The sequence below is a fragment of the Oncorhynchus kisutch genome, linkage group LG18 (genome assembly GCF_002021735.2).
Source record: "Oncorhynchus kisutch isolate 150728-3 linkage group LG18, Okis_V2, whole genome shotgun sequence".
Classification (NCBI taxonomy): domain Eukaryota; kingdom Metazoa; phylum Chordata; class Actinopteri; order Salmoniformes; family Salmonidae; genus Oncorhynchus; species Oncorhynchus kisutch.
In genome coordinates, this window is record NC_034191.2 from 61,028,122 (window position 1) to 61,045,817 (window position 17,696).

General features: G+C 40.7%; 2 protein-coding genes across 4 annotated transcripts in view; one reads left to right on the forward strand and one right to left on the reverse strand.

Moving 5' to 3' along the window:
* pde1ca (phosphodiesterase 1C, calmodulin-dependent a) overlaps nt 1-7,005 on the forward strand; it is a 102,116-nt gene extending 95,111 nt beyond the window's left edge. For both annotated transcript variants that reach the window (XM_031796412.1, XM_031796413.1), the window contains 2 exons: nt 196-273; nt 1,214-7,005. In XM_031796412.1, coding sequence (XP_031652272.1) covers nt 196-273; nt 1,214-1,314 — 179 coding nt within the window. In that variant the 3' untranslated portion in view covers nt 1,315-7,005. The remainder of the gene's footprint in view (nt 1-195; nt 274-1,213) is intronic.
* Nucleotides 7,006-11,228: 4,223 nt separating this feature from the next.
* On the reverse strand, nt 11,229-17,465 carry ppp1r17 (protein phosphatase 1 regulatory subunit 17). 2 transcript variants are annotated; one of them, XM_020508753.2, is made up of 4 exons: nt 12,766-17,465; nt 12,230-12,348; nt 11,668-11,844; nt 11,229-11,416 (listed from the first exon to the last, which is right to left on the reverse strand). In XM_020508753.2, exons 2-4 carry the CDS (start codon nt 12,306-12,308, stop codon nt 11,346-11,348), a joined length of 327 nt encoding a protein of 108 aa, XP_020364342.1. In that variant the 5' UTR covers nt 12,309-12,348; nt 12,766-17,465; the 3' UTR covers nt 11,229-11,345. The 2 variants fall into 2 exon arrangements, with proteins under 2 accessions (XP_020364342.1, XP_020364341.1); XM_020508752.2 differs by having other exon boundaries at nt 12,230-12,384; nt 12,766-17,463.
* Nucleotides 17,466-17,696: the final 231 nt, after the last annotated feature.

The following is a 17,696-nucleotide window of genomic DNA, read 5'->3' on the forward strand; positions in this document are numbered from 1 at the left end:
CATTCGTGACTACTATGAACATGTCACTTCCTTATTCTCTTCAATAAGTCTGTATTTTATATACTCAGTGACTATTTTGTTTAATCAGTGTTGTCTGTCTGGGGGATGTGTGAGGCATCTAGTGGACAGTGGTCTCTGGCTTGGTTTGTGCTGGGGCATTGTGATGGTTGATGACAGTGTTTTATTTGACTCCAGGGGAAGTCCCAGAGGACCTAGACTCACCTGACACTGACTCTGGCTCAGATGATGACAGTGAGAAAAACACCTCTGACGGTAAAACAGCATTTTCTTTCCCCTCGGGGCGAACCTTAGCTACGTTTCCACAATCAAATACACTTCTCTTTTTAAAGCGAAGAGTAGAAAACAAGCAGTTTCAGGTTATGACAAGGCATGGAAAAATCACATTAAAACATTGTAGTTTCGTCCTGCAATTCGGGTTTCTATCCAGAAAAAAAAATGTATTTGACTAAGGCGATGATGTGACAGCAACAGGACTGTGACTGACTCTCTTGTGGAAACATGTCTAATGTCACTCACACGCTCACTCACCCCTGCCGTCCTCCACCACCTCCTCCCTCTCAAAGGCCACCTCTTTCTATCCTTGATTTCTTTTATCCCTTCCCCTGAGTCTGTCCTTCGCGTTACTATGGTGACCGTGTGTTCAATGATCATTATCTACAGTCTTGTTCCAGCCTGACAGGGACTTTGTCATTGTCCCTCTATACATAACATGTTCTTTTGTTATCAGACTTATCTCTGAAACTCAAAGCGATTCTTCCGAGCAAACACAATCGCTCTCATTTAGCTTTTAACACCCTTTGACAACTGACTCTCAAAACCATCACCCCCAAGTTACGAAAGTGACCATGTACAATTTTTGGGGTCATAATGTACCTACAGCTTTCCTGTCATTTCGACAGACCTCCTCGAGCGTAGACGTTGCTGACGCCTGACAGATCTTATAACACCTTGATAGCTATTTAAGTATCAGCTAACCACATCATATGTTATAGCAATTTGCCAGTCGATGTCAATGCCGATAACGTGGCACGCAACCATTGGTTGTTGCGTCAGCCTCGCCTTAGCTGTGGATCACAGCCTATATTGTCATTAACCCCTCCCCCTTCCCAGCATGCCATGCAGCGGTCCAGGAGACCAGGAAGTTGGAGCAGGAAGTTTTAAGTGTGCCATATGTCCTCTTCCCCTCCCACAGATACAGAAGAGGAGGATTCTGACGACAGTAACCATGACAGTTTACCTGCGTCTCTAGTGGCTGCAGCAGTGGTGGCTGCTCCTACGTCCAATCCAAACTAACTGCCCATTCAGTTCCCCAACAAAGACTTCATTTACCAGTGGACACCTCTCTCTCTCTGTCTAATGTTCCAGATTGCCCTCTGCTGGATGTGTACTGCTTTTATTTTGGTGTATTCTTACTCTTAGAAAAGAAGGTGCTATTCAGATCCTAAAAGGGTTCTTCGGCTGTCCCCATAGGAGAACCCTTTAATAACCCTTTGTGATTCCAGGTGGAATGCTTTTGGTTCCAGATAAAAGCCCTTTCCACAGAGGGATCTACATGGAGCCCAAAAGGGTTCTACCTGGAACCAAAAAGGGTTCTTCTATCTATGGGGACAGCTGAAGAACCCTTTAGGAACCCTTTTTTCTAAGAGTGTAGTTCCACTTGTGTCTGTCTCTGGTGGAATCGTTCTTTTCCGTCCACTTTTTTTCTCCCAAATCAAAGTTGAACTTACGGGTCCATGTGTTACCATGGTAAATGTGCTGGATTCATATTAGCACAAACATTGCGACCTTTGCCATTTCCTGAGCCATGATGGACCTATTGGCTCTTTCTTCCAACTGGAGAGGGGCAAGCACATGCACAGGCTGGTACATGAGAGGGTAAGGCTAAAGGACAGGACAGTGCTACCCTGTGTTGCCCTGGCCTCCACACTAGCTAGGCCCTCCCAGAGGAGTTTTCAGTTTGCTCTGTGTATCTTTCTCTGCTCCTACTCATCACAGCAAAGTTCTGGGGGATGGAAGATTGGCCTGGTTTGCATTTGGACCTTCAGACCTCTCTGTGTTTGTACAGGATGTGCATCTGTGTGTGTCGAGCAAAATGTAAACAACGGCGAATTTAAGAAGGGTGTTGAAAGATTGGTGACATAGAACTGTTTTTATTATTTCCACCAGTGTAATTAATTTTTATTTAACTGGGCAAGTCAGTTAAGAACAAATTCTTATTTTCAATGACAGCCTAGGAACAGTGGGTTAACTGCCTGTTCAGGGGCAGAATGACAGACTTGTACCTTGTCAGCTTGGGGATTTGAACTTGCAACCTTTCAGTTACTAGTCCAGCTCTAACCACTAGGCTACCCTGCCGCCCCAATGACTAATGTACATGAGTAAAGTACAACGACATTTGTCTTGTTTATATTGCATACATAAAATATATAAGATAAATGATTGTTAGATTTGTTTCGCTTTTCCATTTAATTTTGCAACTAGAATGCACTTTCTAACTAGCACACATCACATAAAGTGAAATGAAGTCATGGTTACCCGTTATCATACAATCTAAATATGAAATATGAAACGTATTGGCTTCATCATTGAAACGTCTTCTTAGAGAGAAATAACACATATTTAGTAATACTAAGAAACAATATTGTGTACGTTAATGTATATAACTATAATGATGTATTGTGTTGATCTATGATTCTCTAGCATTAGAATTCCCATATGTTTATTGTAAAACTAAAGAAAAAAGTAACTATGTCCAGAGAACCATGATTGATTCATAAGTTGTCTCTAAATAGTATGTCATGTTATTCTTTTTTACAATGTACTGTAGGTGATTTATGTTTTCCACAGTGCAGGTTTGATTGATTTCCAACCATCAAAACGTTATTGTGATGACATCATTCGACTGTTATTAAGCCAGGCACAACAATCATATTATTTTACGGGGCCGTTTCTAACATGTTACAATGCCAAAATACACTGCATATGTGTGCTTAGGTTTCGTTGCTTACTTTTCTCTCTAGTTCGTGGCATTTCTAGCTAGGGGAGTTTCCTGGTTGCCAGAGTATAATATGTATTTATTGTACATAACATTTCTATGTTATTTATGAATTATTGTGTATAGTTCTCATTTTGAATGTCTTAATGTGGTCGACAGAGAGAAGTAATGTTTCTATGACTTCTGATGTACAGTGTCTCTGCTGAATCTCTTCTCCCCAATGACATGGATGAGTGGGTTAATGTTTCATTATTTCAAAGTAGTGTGAATTTGTCATTATGAGTTGGTTATTTGCGCTTTGCACTTCAACTCCAGGACTTCTTCTGACTTTACTTTAAGACACTGCAGCTCAACACAATATCCTCATATCCTCAAGTCTTTCTTTATCAAATGCATTGGTGCATACAACGCATGAGAGTTTCCCAGCATGTGGATAAGAATTGGGTTGAGAGAGTCAGTTAATTCCCACTCAACGTTCAACTGTGATGTGAAAACTTTGTTGAAACAAACGTGGAATCTGATTGATCCATCTTGATTTACCAATACATACGTTTTCTACAAATCATTCACAGCATGTAAATAGAATTTAAAAAAAAATGTGTTCATAAATTAATTTAGCATTAACAGAATTATTATATCTCAAAAACAAAGTAAAACACAGAAAACGAAACAAACAGAACAAACTCTAGGTTACTACACGTAATGAAATGTAGAAAGTAAAGAATCAAAATATTTAATGTTGTGTTCAAGAAGCAGACTTATAGTACATGTACAGTATTGACTGGGTCATCTTTGGGGTTTTCCAAAATGGCCTCCAGGTTCACTGTGTAGAAATTCCTGTTGCCTTGACCAAAGATAGAAAAACAACAGATATTATAGATATGCTAGAGTTCAAATAAAACTCAATCTACAAAAGGGTAAATACTTCTGTTTTAAGCTCCTCAAAATGATTTATTTTGCTCCAGAAGGAAGAATCTTTGCCTTAAAATAGATATGTCTTTACTACTCACTTCAGTGTTGCCCTGTAGAACAGTCTATATGTCTCAATCTAGCTAGCTTGCAAGCTTTTGTGACATCTTTCAGCACAAGATCTTGTCAGTGTTGAGTGATTGTAAATACTCTGTGGCAGCTATCCCTTTCCATGATTTCTCCATGTTGTTTCTTGTGATACAAAGGGATAGGGCCTGTCTTACCTTTTTTTTTTTTTTTACCATTACATATATTTGTATCTGACCGCTACCCTGTGGTACTAGTTCTGTCATTCGAAATCGTACTTAGTCATGCCTGTTATCTGGACTGTGGAACAATGTCATAGTGAAGAATCCCTGGAGAACGTAAAAACATGCACAGACCCATTTTTATGGCCCCATTCTCACGCCTTCGTTTACTATTTTATGACATGCAATCTTTGTGAATTTGCTCCCTTTACTTCAACTCAAAACCAGCAATCTCATGCCTTCCTGAAACAGCGTCATATATTGTCAGATATTTACATTTTGATCGGTCAACATACTGTGTGTGAAGGGTTTAAATGGACATGTGTAAATGAGGATAAGCTGATAGGTGAGTATAGAATCTATAGATCATAGTTTTTTGTGAATTGGTGTGTGAGTGGGTATATGAAGTGCAGTATGCTTCTATGTTCTATTGCTAGGGGTTAGTATAGGTTGATATCGAAGTATGACGTTATTGATAACAACCTATTGCCAGTACAGTAAATTTGAGGCACACAGTTTAGTAGTGCCAGTATAGTAATTTCTGTGACCCCCACTTTCTCTATGACCAACTCATCAGCAAACCCTGGGATGAAATCACTACAGACGAAACCATGTTCATCTTGTTTTTGTTTTTTTCGACATATATCCCCCTTATTTCAGTTTTTTTTACTGTGCCGTGAAATACTATTTGCCCTGTTTGATTTTCTGCAGTATTGTACATTTTCACAATGAATTTGGTCAGATCTTTTTGTGGGTTGTAGTCACAGGAGGTTGGTGACACCTCAATTGGGGAGGACGGTCTCGTGGTAATGGCTGGAGCTGAATAAGTTGAATTGTATCAAATACATTAAACATGTGTTTGATCCCATTCCTTTTGCTCCGTTCTAGCCATTATTATGAACCGTCCTACCCTCACCAGCCTCCACTGGTTGTAGTGGTATATAGAGGGAGTCTGGGAGAAAAAATGAGGTAACCAAACATGCACTCTTCAGGTGTGAAAAAGTTATTGCCGCCCCCCAGTTAATTTCACCCAATTAAAGGGATAATTACAGTCAGCTGTTTGAGTCCTTCGGTTAACAACCATCCCTGATTTGGGCCAGCACTGCCTAATATAAATCTGCCAAACTTTTTGGTCCTTACCATCAGATTGAATTTGTCAGAGCACAGGTTTTAGAGACACATCATGCCACGATCAAAACAAATTCCTGAAGACCTCCAGAAAAACGTTGTTGATGCTTATCAGTCTGGAAAGGGTTACAAAGCCATTTCTAAGGCTCTGGGGCTCCACCGAACCACAATCAGAGCCATATTGTCCAACAGGACAATGTTTGGGACAGTAGTAAATTTCCCAGGAGTGGCTGTCCTGCCAAAATCTCTCCAAAGAACTCTAGAAAAACATCCAGGGATATCTAGGTCTCTCTCGCCTCGGCTAAGGTCAGTGTTTGTGATTCCACCATCAGAAATACATTGGGCAAAAATGGGATTCATGGCAGAGTAGCAAGGTGGAAACCATTGCTCACTAAGAAGAACATGAATGCTCATCTCAAGTTTGCCAAAACATCGCCTGGATGATCCTCAAGAGTTCTGGAACAATGTTCTATGAACAGATGAGTCAAAGGTAGAACTTTTTGGCTGACATGGGCCCTGTTATGTCTGGCGAAAATCAAACACAGCATTCCACATTAAGAACCTCATACCAACGGTCAAGCATGGTGGTGGTAGTGTGATGCTTTGGGGATGCTTTCCTACATCATGACTTGGATGCATTGCCATTATTGAAGGAACCATTAATTCTGTTATATTTGTTTTATATTTTTCTACCCCTTTTTTCTCCCCAACTTTGTGGTATCCAATTGGTAGTTACTGTTTTGTCCCATCGCTGCAACTCCCGTATGGACTCGGGAGAGGCGAAGGTCGAGAGCCGTGTGTCCTCTGAAACACGACCCTGCCAAGCCGCCCTGCTTCTTGACACAACGCCCACTTAACCCAGAAGCCAGCCGCACCAATGAGTTGGAGGACACACCGTATACTTGGCGACCATATCAGCGTGCATTGTGCCCGGCCCGCCACAGGAGTCGCTAGTGCGCGATGGGACAAGAACATCCCTGCCGGCCAAACCCATTGAGATGTGGCAGGACCTGAAATTATCAGTTTATGCTTGAAAACCCACAAATGTCACTGAGTTGAAGCCGTTCCGCATGGAGGAGTGGGACAAAATTCCTCCACTCACTGTGGGAGACTAATTGATAACTACAGAAAACGTGTGGTTGCAGTTATTGTCGATAAAGGTGGCATGACCAGTTATTGAGTATAAGGGGGCAATTACTGTTTCGCACGGGGGCATTGGGTGTTGAAACGTTCTTTAATAAATAAATATGTCTAAATGGTTTCTTATTTGTTCACTCATGGTCCCTTTTATATAATATTAGGTTTTGGTTGAAGATCTGATAACTTTCAGTGTAAAAAATATGCAAAAATACAGAAAATCTGACGGGGAAAATACTTTTTCACACCACTTACTTTATGTATTTGAAGCCATAACGATGCTTATTTTTTTTCTGTGAGTATTGCTTAAAGGGGTTTCATTTGGTAATCATCAAACCGGTTGTCCTCATGTTTTTTCCCACTTTTTTTGTCTTATTTTGTTTGAATTGAAGATTTTATTGATCACACACCAAGAACAAACTGTGCAGCAGGCCATGTGGTGGTGTTTGTTCCAACGCTACGTTAGTGCACTGTTGTGACAATAAATCTGAACTCAAAGGGCTCAGATCACGACTCAGTGTCTTCATTGTGTCCAGTTTAAAACTTTTTGTAAAACCTATTATGTAGTAAGCACACAAGATGTTTGTATTGTCAGTACTGTGTGCGTGAGGTCTAACACCAGACTACCTATAACAGAATAACCCATAAAAGTACCCTACAATGGTTTACAAAATAATAGAATAAACAATAGATAGCACCACATCAGATCTGGGTTCAAATACATTTGTATTTCGTTATTTGCTATTTAACAAATTATTTGCTGTGTTTTTTTAGTATTTTCAAATAATGTGGACTGAATCAACCGCTTATATTGGAAATATTTGAAAGTATTTTCTAATAATTTCCTATAAATAGCCTCCTATTTGAAAGTATTTTCAATTACTTATTTCAAATACTATTTTCAAATGTCTGGATTTGAAAATAGGAGTGTATTTGAGTCAGTGTTTTTAAGAATTTTCAAATACTTTCCAGGTGTATTTCCAAATACATTCCAGTATTCAACTACTTGTCTTTCAAAAAGAAATACTTGAAAGTAATTGAAATAACTTAAATAGTATTTTAACCCAGGTTTGCACCACATACACATATACTGTATCTGCATATGAGGATAGAGATGTGACCATGTATAAAAAATAAATAAACAAAATAAAAACCTTGACGATGGTTTTTCCCTGACAACTGACATGGTGACCTTTTCTCTTGCAGACTTGTCAGGCTCGGAGGGCTATGACCTGATTCGCTACTACAAGAGACCCAGCTACTGTGCCAACTCTCACCTGGCACTACCCTCCAGAGAGAAAGAGAGGGAGAGAACCGAGGGCAGGCCCATCGACCCCAGGAGCAGAGTCAGGAAGCTTCAAAGCATCTCCCTGCGCTGGAGTAAGTGACATCACAAGAAGTGACCTCACAGGAAGAGACCTCACAGGAAGCGACCTCACGGGAAATTACATCTGTAGATGTTGCAACCCACGTTGTTCTCACTTAAACTTATACTGGTGACAAGGCAAAGCTGTACCTAGACAATAGATTATTCAATTATGATTTTATATATAGTAGTTACAGAGGAACTGACAGTGTTTTAGACCCATTCAATCTTGTTAAAATATGTTTATCTACACCCCCCCTGGAAGACGTTTTCATGTTTGGGAATGACGTTGAGTCAGGTATTTGTGAAAATTTGGGCAATTAATAGACTCCCCTATAAATACAAAATAATAAAAAAGTGTCAGTCTTGTCCAGGCCCAGACTCTACACAGACCTGTGAACCATAACCAATCTGAGCTACAGTCGGCCTATATGCAAATAAGCCATTGCCATATGAGGGGATTCGGTTAATGCCACGGGCATGCCCCGCCCCCCTGGGTGAACCGGGTTAGCATTGATTGCAATCTATTTGGAACCGGGCTGCCTCCCGGGCATGAGCCATGTGAAAACAAAAGTGACATAGGTTAACTAGAGTCGTGGTCCGCACGAAAATCGAATTAGCATAATAAAACAATTCCTGTCGCAATCTGTCTGTTTAAACTAGATAAATCATTATTTAGCATGGGCGCGGCTCAATCTACCACATCCACTGATGTTGGCCTTCCGCTACTGCGGTGGAGGGTGGCAGAGCTACAGTAGTGTTTATCAGACCAGGAGACATCCCGGAAATCTGTCTTTTCACGGAAACGTCTGCAGAGTACAAACGGTTTAGGCTAGAAACGAATGTACACCACTATGGAAAGCTGAGACACTCACGAAAAATGATGGTGCCCACTGGGCAAAAACTTGCTGAATCAACGTTGTTTCCATGTTATTTCAGCAACAAAAATGCAATGTGTTGACGTTGAATCAATGTGGAAGACTGATTGGATTTGAAAAAAAGTAAATCAACATAAGGAAATTATGGCTTTTTTTCACCCAACTTTGAACCTAAATCCAACGACATGGTGAAATTCTTTGTGGATTTCACATTGAATTAAGGTTATTTGTAAATCAAAACTAGACCTGTGTTCTCTGTTTTGCTCTAAGACCGCACAAGCTTCACGGGACTTGTCTGAAGTTGGTACCACAATGTGACAACTTCTGTCTGTAGTGTCCGAACTGTTTGGGCTACCCCACCATTGAAAGCTAAGACTATCGCAAACACGTACAAGCCTCACAAGACACGACTTAAGGGAACCCAGTTCAGAGCCCAAAAAATGAATGGAAGTCAATAGGGCATTTCCACATTTTAAAAAATGAATCCTGAGCTTTCTTATATCTCTCAGATATAAGACAGACACTTCAAAACATCTTTCCTTTTCATGTATCTGTCAATGCGTCTCTATGGGCTAATAGCAATAAGGACCAGGGTTGCTACAAAACATGTGGTGAGCTGGCATTTGCCCCAGCACTTTTAAATCAGGTAGGGCAGCCCCCCACCACTTTTCATTTCATTTAATATTGACAAAATAGGCACAAAGTGCTGTTTTTTTTATATATTTTTTTTACAGATTTTTGCTTCATGGTTTGTCTACTCATGCACAATTTGTCCTTCACATCGGAGTGCTGCGTGCCTGTCTTGACCAATCAGATTCAAGAAAATTGCAAGGTCACGCGGGCCAGGCACAAAGCTTAAGGCACTCTCCACTTTCCTCCGGTATTTATTTAGCAAAGGGGATAACGCATCACTCCAGTCAGACACAAGCAAAAACTCTTTATAAAAATGTTGTAGCTGCCTACACCTAAACATTAGCGATCTGACATGCTGTGTTGCATGCATGCTGTGTTGCACGCATGCTGTGTTGCACGCATGCTGTGTTGCACGCATGCTGTGTTGCACGCATGCTGTGTTGCACGCATGCTGTGTTGCACGCATGCTGTGTTGCACGCATGCTGTGTTGCACGCATGCTGTGTTGCAGTCTGATCAAATGTAGGCTACTAACAACACCAACTGCATAACGTCTACTATGCCCTGTCCCTCTGACCAGGGTAAACTATGTGGGAATATTTTCTATTTATAGCTAATTTGTTTGTGTTACAAAGAAATGTTAATGAGATCAAATTTGGTAAATATTCAAACTTGGGCTGACTAGGCTACCTAGACTTTTTCCCCAAAGAAATATTAACTGGAATAATAGCTGACATAGACTGTGAGTAACTTTTTTATTGGGCCTACAATTGAATAGTGCAAGCCTAAGCAATGCAAATCTGAATAAAGCAAGCGCAGCCCTGTGAGTTCTATTGTCCAATTATGTTGCTGTCTCTGTGTCTGTATCAGTGACGGCTGGTGGGAGGAGCTAGAGGAGGACGGGCTCATTGTAATAGCGGGAACGGAATCAACGGAATGGTATCTAACAGATCAACCATATGGAAACCACGTTTGACTTCGTTCCATTTATTCCATTCCAGCCATTGCAATGAGCCTGTCATCCGGTAGCTCCTCCCACCAGCCCTCTACTGGTCTGTATGGAAGACCCCCCCCCCCTGTATCTCTATGACAACAAGCACAACTCTGATATTAACAATTTCTTTTCAAAGTGGCCTAAATCCCACATGCGTCCACTTACATCAGTGCATTCGTAACAGCCTAACCATTATGAAACTTCTATTAAATCAAATAAGCCTCTTGTAGCAAATTAGTGATGACATTTTTTGTTGTCCAAATTTGATACTCTTATTGACTTCCATACAAAAGTTATTCAGTTCGTGGGCTTATTTACACAAACAGATTTGGGCAGATTACCTCTCGCTTTGCCTCTTCCTCTCTGCCCTAGAGCAAGAATGCTTGTTTAGGTTGCACCTCTGATGAATGAGGCAGGCTACTTATACATGTTTTAGAATTGGGGGTGGGAAAGAACGTCATGGTGATTTCGACGTGGACTGGAGAAACATCAACAAATAGGGAACTGACAGCTGTCAGTGTAGATAGCTAGCATGCTAACCTTAGCTAGCTAGCATCATCTGTTGTTGCTGTTTTTTTTTTTAACTGCACCATATTCAAAAGAAAAGCCAGCTGGTTAGGCTGGTTCTGGAGCTGGATTTGACATAACCATTTAGGGAAAACTTTGCCACAGATGGAAACCAGTAACTTTGACTTTGCATTCTATTGTTTTCTCCAACATTTTGGCATCTTCCATAAGATGTATGCTATTTTCTACATTGTAATGGCCACGGTGCAACCTTTGGCTAGATGCAGTATATTACATTGAATGCATGCATTGACAACATCTTTATACCTTGTTTATGAAAGATAACAGCCACACATTGTAGAGCTACTTTTAATAAACATGTATAGGCTACATATTAGTAATGTGACAACAGGAAACAACGATGTCAACAACAAAAAAATTGTAGGCAAGAATCTCTCCTCCAATGACTTCTAGTTCTTTCCATCCTTCTCTTCATCCTCCATGTGAATCATTCGCTTCTCTCCTTTCACCATCCTCACACCTGATGAAGGCAAGTGACTCAACACATAAAAAAGAATGGTAAAAGATTCATACTGAGAATCTGTTACGACACCAACATCAATTTATAAGGTCACAATGTACAGAATGTCACCCGTATAAATACATTACTGTCCATAATTTAAGCATAGAGGTTACTTACATTACGTCAACATATTAAGCCAAACCACTATTTTACAGTTTACTTCAAGTCTCATTTAGTCTCTAACAGTAACACAACAGAGTGAGACTGACCTGGTATGAGTGGAGGAGTGTTGAGGACGGGAGTGTCTTTCCTGCGTGGTTTCTTCAGTTCCTGCTCATCTGGCTGCTCCTCGGGGTGCACTGCCTCAGGACAGTGTTTCCCCTGCACAGCTCTGGTCATCCCTGCCCCCTCCTCTAGCAGGGTCCTCACAGGCTCCACCATCTGATCTGTTACACAGAAATATAACATACATGTTATTTATATTTATACAGTAACTATGAGATATGTGTTGTTTTGTTGCTATTGATGAGTTAGTCACAAAAATGGCACGGAAACTTGTTTCAAAGAATAGTATTGCGTATTCGATTCCATACAGATATAATGCAGTATGTGGTTGTGTAAAGTGGTGGTATTTCATAGTGTGTGTGTGCGTGCGTGCGTGTGTGAATCTACACATACGTAATCCCCATCACGAATACACAGAGGCAGACCTGGCTGCTGTCTTACCATCTGTCACTGTGTTGGTTGGTCCCAGTGGAGATCTGCTCTCTCTCTCTCCTTTTCTCTCCTTTCTCTTTCCCTCCCCCTCCCCTCTGTCTCTCAGATACTCACAGTGGTGCTCCTGTCCACCCGTCAGTCTGTGTTCCGCTGTCTCCGGGGGCGACCTCACACAGCCACAGCCTGTAGACATCTTCTCCTCCTCTTCTCTCTCTTATCCTCTTTCTCCCAGTCTGGACCCAGATCAGATAACACAGCCCAGTCTCAGTCTGGACACACATTGATCCATTATTTATGTTCATGTCAATAAGGGACTTCAACACATCAGGGAAACTGTAGTCTGAGATTGTCTAGCTTTGACTGATAAAACCCCTTTCTGTTAATACTGTGTTTTTCTCTAGTTCAACTGACTGTTTCAAGTAGATAAATTGGTAAACTGGCGTAAATCTCCTTGCCAATTAGAAACATGAATATAAATCACAATTGCATAAATACATCTGTAATGTTATAAGAGACTCACTAAAACTTTTCACAAGCGCTACAAAGCAATGGTAATGCCATTCGGAGGAGAGAGCAATAAACACAGAATAGACAGAGACAGACAGGAGCTGTAGAGAGAGACAGATAGAGATGTAGAGTGTATATCTCACCTCAGCTGTGCAGTGAGCAGACAGGACAGAAGGAGTGAGTGCCGGGCCAGATCAAAGCCATGGTGTTAAGTAGCTCGGAGGAGGAGCATCATCACCACCCATCCGCCCAGTCCACCGTCTCCATTAGCACCCGTTGTCATGGTGACGGGAGTCCTCTTATCCTGTGTCTGCTGGACCGCTGTCCAAATGGTATGATGAATTTGAATGGGATCTTAATTAGCAAACTTCAACAGGTTCAATGACAGCAGCAGGGCCAGTGGGGGGGGGAGGAAGGTGGAAGGATGAGGGGAAGAAGACAGAGAGCAGAAGAAACAGAGAGAGGAATAGGAGACGGGACAGTGGCAGAGGAAAGAATGAGCCAAAATAGGAGGAAAGATTAGGATAATAAAAAGGGGTGACATGGATAGGTGGAAGGGCAGATAAATGAAGAGCAGATGTTTTATTTAACCAGGCAAGTCAGTGAAGAACAAATTCTGATTTACAATGACAGCCTAGGAACAGTTAACTGCCTTGTTCAGGGGCAGAACTACTAATTTTTACCTTGTCAGCTCAGGAATTCGATCCACCAACCTTTCGGTTACTGGGAGAGCAGATCGGTTAAAGGAAAATCCCAGATGTCATGGAGTAAGCTTACGCTACCCGTTCAACCAACCCCTGCTTTTGGTTATTGATCTCCTCTGTCATCCCATGATATTATCTTTCGATATGAGATCAGTGATATTTCCTATGAGCACAATACTGCATGTGATATGACTAATATCCCGTGTCTAATTTCACAGCGCTAAACTATTCAATTTGATTGTTTTAGTCAACTTTATTTTACAATAGCTTGGTGGCTTTTTTGATTAAATGTACATAATAGTTCTCAATTTCACCCAGGTTTCAACTGAATATCTGCAACAGTGTTTCAATGTTTGTATTTAGTGTTTTATTTGGATCCCCAATTAGCCGCTGCCAAAACACAACAAAGAAAATACATAAAACTAGATAATTCAATGCTAAATACAAAATTCGCACAAAAAAATACATGCAATTTATGCACATCTAGCAAGTGGAGGGGTTATCTTGGCAAAGGAGAAATGCTCACTAACAGGGATGTAAACAAATGTGTGCACAAATGTTTGTTTTGTGTGTGTATGGAAAGGTTTGCATGGGACCAACATGGGACCAGAACTACTGCGTTAATATTTTTTGTTCAGTATATATATAAATGTCTGTCTCTTCACAATCCCCGTCATTCCTTAAGGTGTTATGTTATCTGGTTTTTGAATCTTGTTTTATTGCTAATTTGAGTTACCTGGGGTGACAGAGAATTCCATCTATTCATGGCTCTATTTAATACTGTGTGTTTCCCAGCCTCTGTTCTGGACCTGGGAACTGCAAAGAGACATCTGGCTGCATGTCTTGTGTGGTACAGATGAGTGTCTGAACTGTGTGCCAACTGCTTGAACAGACAGTTCAGTACCTTTAACACATCAACACCTCACACAACGACCAATAGTGATGCAGTCAATCTCTCCTCAACTTTGAGCCAGGAGAGATTTACATGCATACTACTGACATCTAAATTGCAATACGTGCTGCTCTGTTCAGGACCAATTGTTACATTCACATGTCCTTTGCCACACAACTGGGCAGTAGTCCAGGTGCGACAAAACTAGGGCTTGTAGGATTTTGATCAAGAAAGCAGAGAAATGCCTTATCATGGACAGACCTTTTCCCATTTTAGCAACCATTGAGTCTATATTTTTTGACCATGACAGCTTGCTATCTAGGGTTACACCCAGCAGTTTAGTCCCCTCAACTTGCTGAATTGCCACATGCAATAATACATCTAAATGAGGTTTAGGGTTGTGTGAGTGATTTGTCCCAAAAACAATGCTTTTAGTTTTTTAGATAACACCAGCCCACTGATAGTTACGCATTCTAAAACTGTCTGGATCTCTATGTTAAGGGTGTCAGTGATTTATATTACTGTTGGAGCTGACATATATACAGTTGAGTTGTCAGCACACATAGACTCACAACCTTTACTTAACTTCACTAGGGTAGGGGGCAGCATTCTGAATTTTGGATGAAAAGCGTGCCCAAATTAAACTGCTTGCTACTCAGGCCCAGAAGATAGGATAAGCATATAATTAGTAGATTATATAATTGGTAGTCTGTGAGTATCACAGAACTGATATGGCAGGCAAAAATCGAGGAAAATCCAACCAGGAAGTACTATTATTTTGAAAGGCTGTTTTTCCATTGAAAGCCTATCCACCATACAAAGACTTAGGACCCAGGTCACGGTCTCTATGGCTTCCTCTACATGTGGCCAGTCTTTAGGCATTGTTTCAGGCTTTTACTCTGAAAAATGAGGGAGATACAACACTTTCAATCAGTGGCCAGTTCAATCATCAGCCATGCGCCTGATCGGGAACGCGCCTTTCTCGTTTCTCCTTTCCTATTGACGAAGCTTTTGTCCAGTTAAAATATTATTGATTATTCATGACAAAAACAACCGGACGATTGATTTTAAACATCGTTTGGCATGTTTCTACTAACTTTTATTGTACTTTTTAAAAACTTTGTCTGGACTTGCATGCGCCTTAAGCATTCGGATTACTGGACAAAACGCAAACAAAAAGGAGGTATTTGGTCATAAAGAGGGACATTATTGAACAAAACATTTATTGTCTAACATGGAGACCTGGGAGTGCCACCAGATGAAGATCATCATTAATTTTAATGCTATTTCTGACGATTGTGACACTCTCCTTGGCTGGAAAATGGCTGTATGGGTTTCTGTGGCTAGGTGCAGACCTAACATAATCGCAAAGTGTGCTTTCGCCGTTAAGCCTTTTTGATATCTGACAGCAGTTGCATTAAGGAGAAGTTTATCTATATTTCCATGTATAACACTTGTATCGTTTATCAATGTTTATGATGAGTATTTCAGTAATTTGTTGTGGCTCTCTGCACTTTCACCGGATGTTTGTTTGAGACAATGCATTTCTGACCATAACGCGCCAATGTTAACTGAGATTTTTGGATATACATATGAACTTTATCGAACAAAACATATGTATTGTGTAACATGAAGTCCTATGAGTGCTATCTGATGAAGATCAAAAGTTAGTGATTAATTCTCTCTCTATTTCTGCTGTTTGTGACTCCTCTTTGGCTGGAAAAATGGCTGTATGGTTTTCTGTGACTAGGTGCTGACCTAACATAATCGCATGGTGTGCTTTCGCAGTAAAGCCTTTTTGAAATCGGACACTGTGGTTGGATTTACAAGAAGTTTATCTTTTAAATGGTGGATAATACTTGTATGTTTGAGGAAATGTAATTATGGGATTTCTGTTTTGAATTTGTCACCCTGCAATTTCACTGGCTGTTGTCGAGGTGGGTCGCCCACTTCTACCAGAGAGGTTAAGGTCGGTGGAAGGTCATTAGTAAACACAGAAAACAATAATGGCCCAAGTCAGCTGCCCTGTGGTACACCACACTCAACTGAATTTGCTTTAGAGAGGCTTCCATAAAAAAATACACTGTGTTCAATTAGATAGGGAACTCTCAATCCATGATAAAGATGTAAATCCATAACACCTACATTTTTTCAGTAATCAATGATATCAATAGGTGCAATGAAATATAACAAAACAGCTCCTAAAATCTTCTAATAATCAATGTCTTTCAGCCAATCATCAGTAATTTGTGTCAGTGCCGAGCATGTTGAGTGCCCTTCCCTATAAGCATGCTGAAAGTCTTAATTATGTCTCTGTAAAATATCATTGGTTGATTGAACTTCTGCTTATTTGTAATTAAATCTAAAAAAGCAATGGACATTTATCTGACATAGTTGCCCAGTTATGAAAAACAAATGTAAATGGTAGGTTGTGCAACATGACCCTACATAATCCTTCTATAGGGGATACCATTGACGACATTACCAAGTTGCTGAGAGCATAGAAACCTATTCTATTTGTAATAAATTAATTACATAACCTGTGTTGTCTGCTTATCACAAATAAACCACTCATGTTTCAATCAGGCGGGGCCCTTTGAAGTCTGATGGGAGACTGGGTTGTTGATGTGTTCTTGTCACATGGCATTTTCTCCTCTAGTATCAAGCACTGTGCAACTATGAAAAAATTATTATTATTATATTACATTATTATATTATTATAAACGAATATACATATTACTTTGTAGGGCACAACATTTGCTTCAAAAGTAACAAGAATTCTTAGGCCCAATAGAGTACCACAGTATGAGTCATAATACCCATAAAATCTAGCAGTCAAACAAGGAAATGGTTGTAATCGTTTTTCCACCATTCCTTTTTCCTGTAGGGGATTTTACAAACACTTAAAAGAAGAGCTGTGTTGTGTAGGCTTACCCTGGCGTGGCATTTTGATAACCATCTAAATCTCTCTAGGACAAGGTGACTCCCTGTTTGATCGTTAGGTTTATGGGTATTATGACACTTCCACTGTGGGGCTCTATATACAGTAGGCTGTATCGCAATAAAACATACTTATTTTCTTGTGTTCCTAAATGGCATGTGGTTCTCTTACATTTAAGTTGGGAGCACCAGTGGAGGGGGTCATGAAATGCATCAGGCTCACAGGCTGGTACTACACAGCTGCTAATTGGGGTCTGAAGAGACAGGAGACGTGAGCTAGAACACCTCTTGTGCTAATAAGGACATAACCCAGAGCGGGGGGGGGGGGGGGGGGGGGGGGGGTGACACAGAGAGGAGCTCCTCTCTATAGCATACACATACTGCATGGATCTCATGTGGATGGGGATCTGTCTTACCCAGAGCATTGATGCAGGTAGGTAACAGTAGGAGACTTCATGTCACAGTAAGGAATGAGAACACATCCTTAGTTGAGACGAATGCTGTTGTTGATACGTAGGGAATGACAATACACACACAA

What these genes read in the sequence shown, in the direction of transcription:
- ppp1r17 (XM_020508753.2), bottom strand. Translation starts at nt 12,308, where the DNA reads ATGTCTACAGGCTGTGGCTGTGTGAGGTCGCCCCCGGAGACAGCGGAA. An exon ending in GGGTGGACAGGAGCACCACT is followed by an intron (nt 11,845 to 12,229) that starts GTGAGTATCTGA and finishes TCTGTGTAACAG; the next exon opens with ATCAGATGGTGGAGCCTGTG. An exon ending in CACTCCTCCACTCATACCAG is followed by an intron (nt 11,417 to 11,667) that starts GTCAGTCTCACT and finishes TGCCTTCATCAG; the next exon opens with GTGTGAGGATGGTGAAAGGA.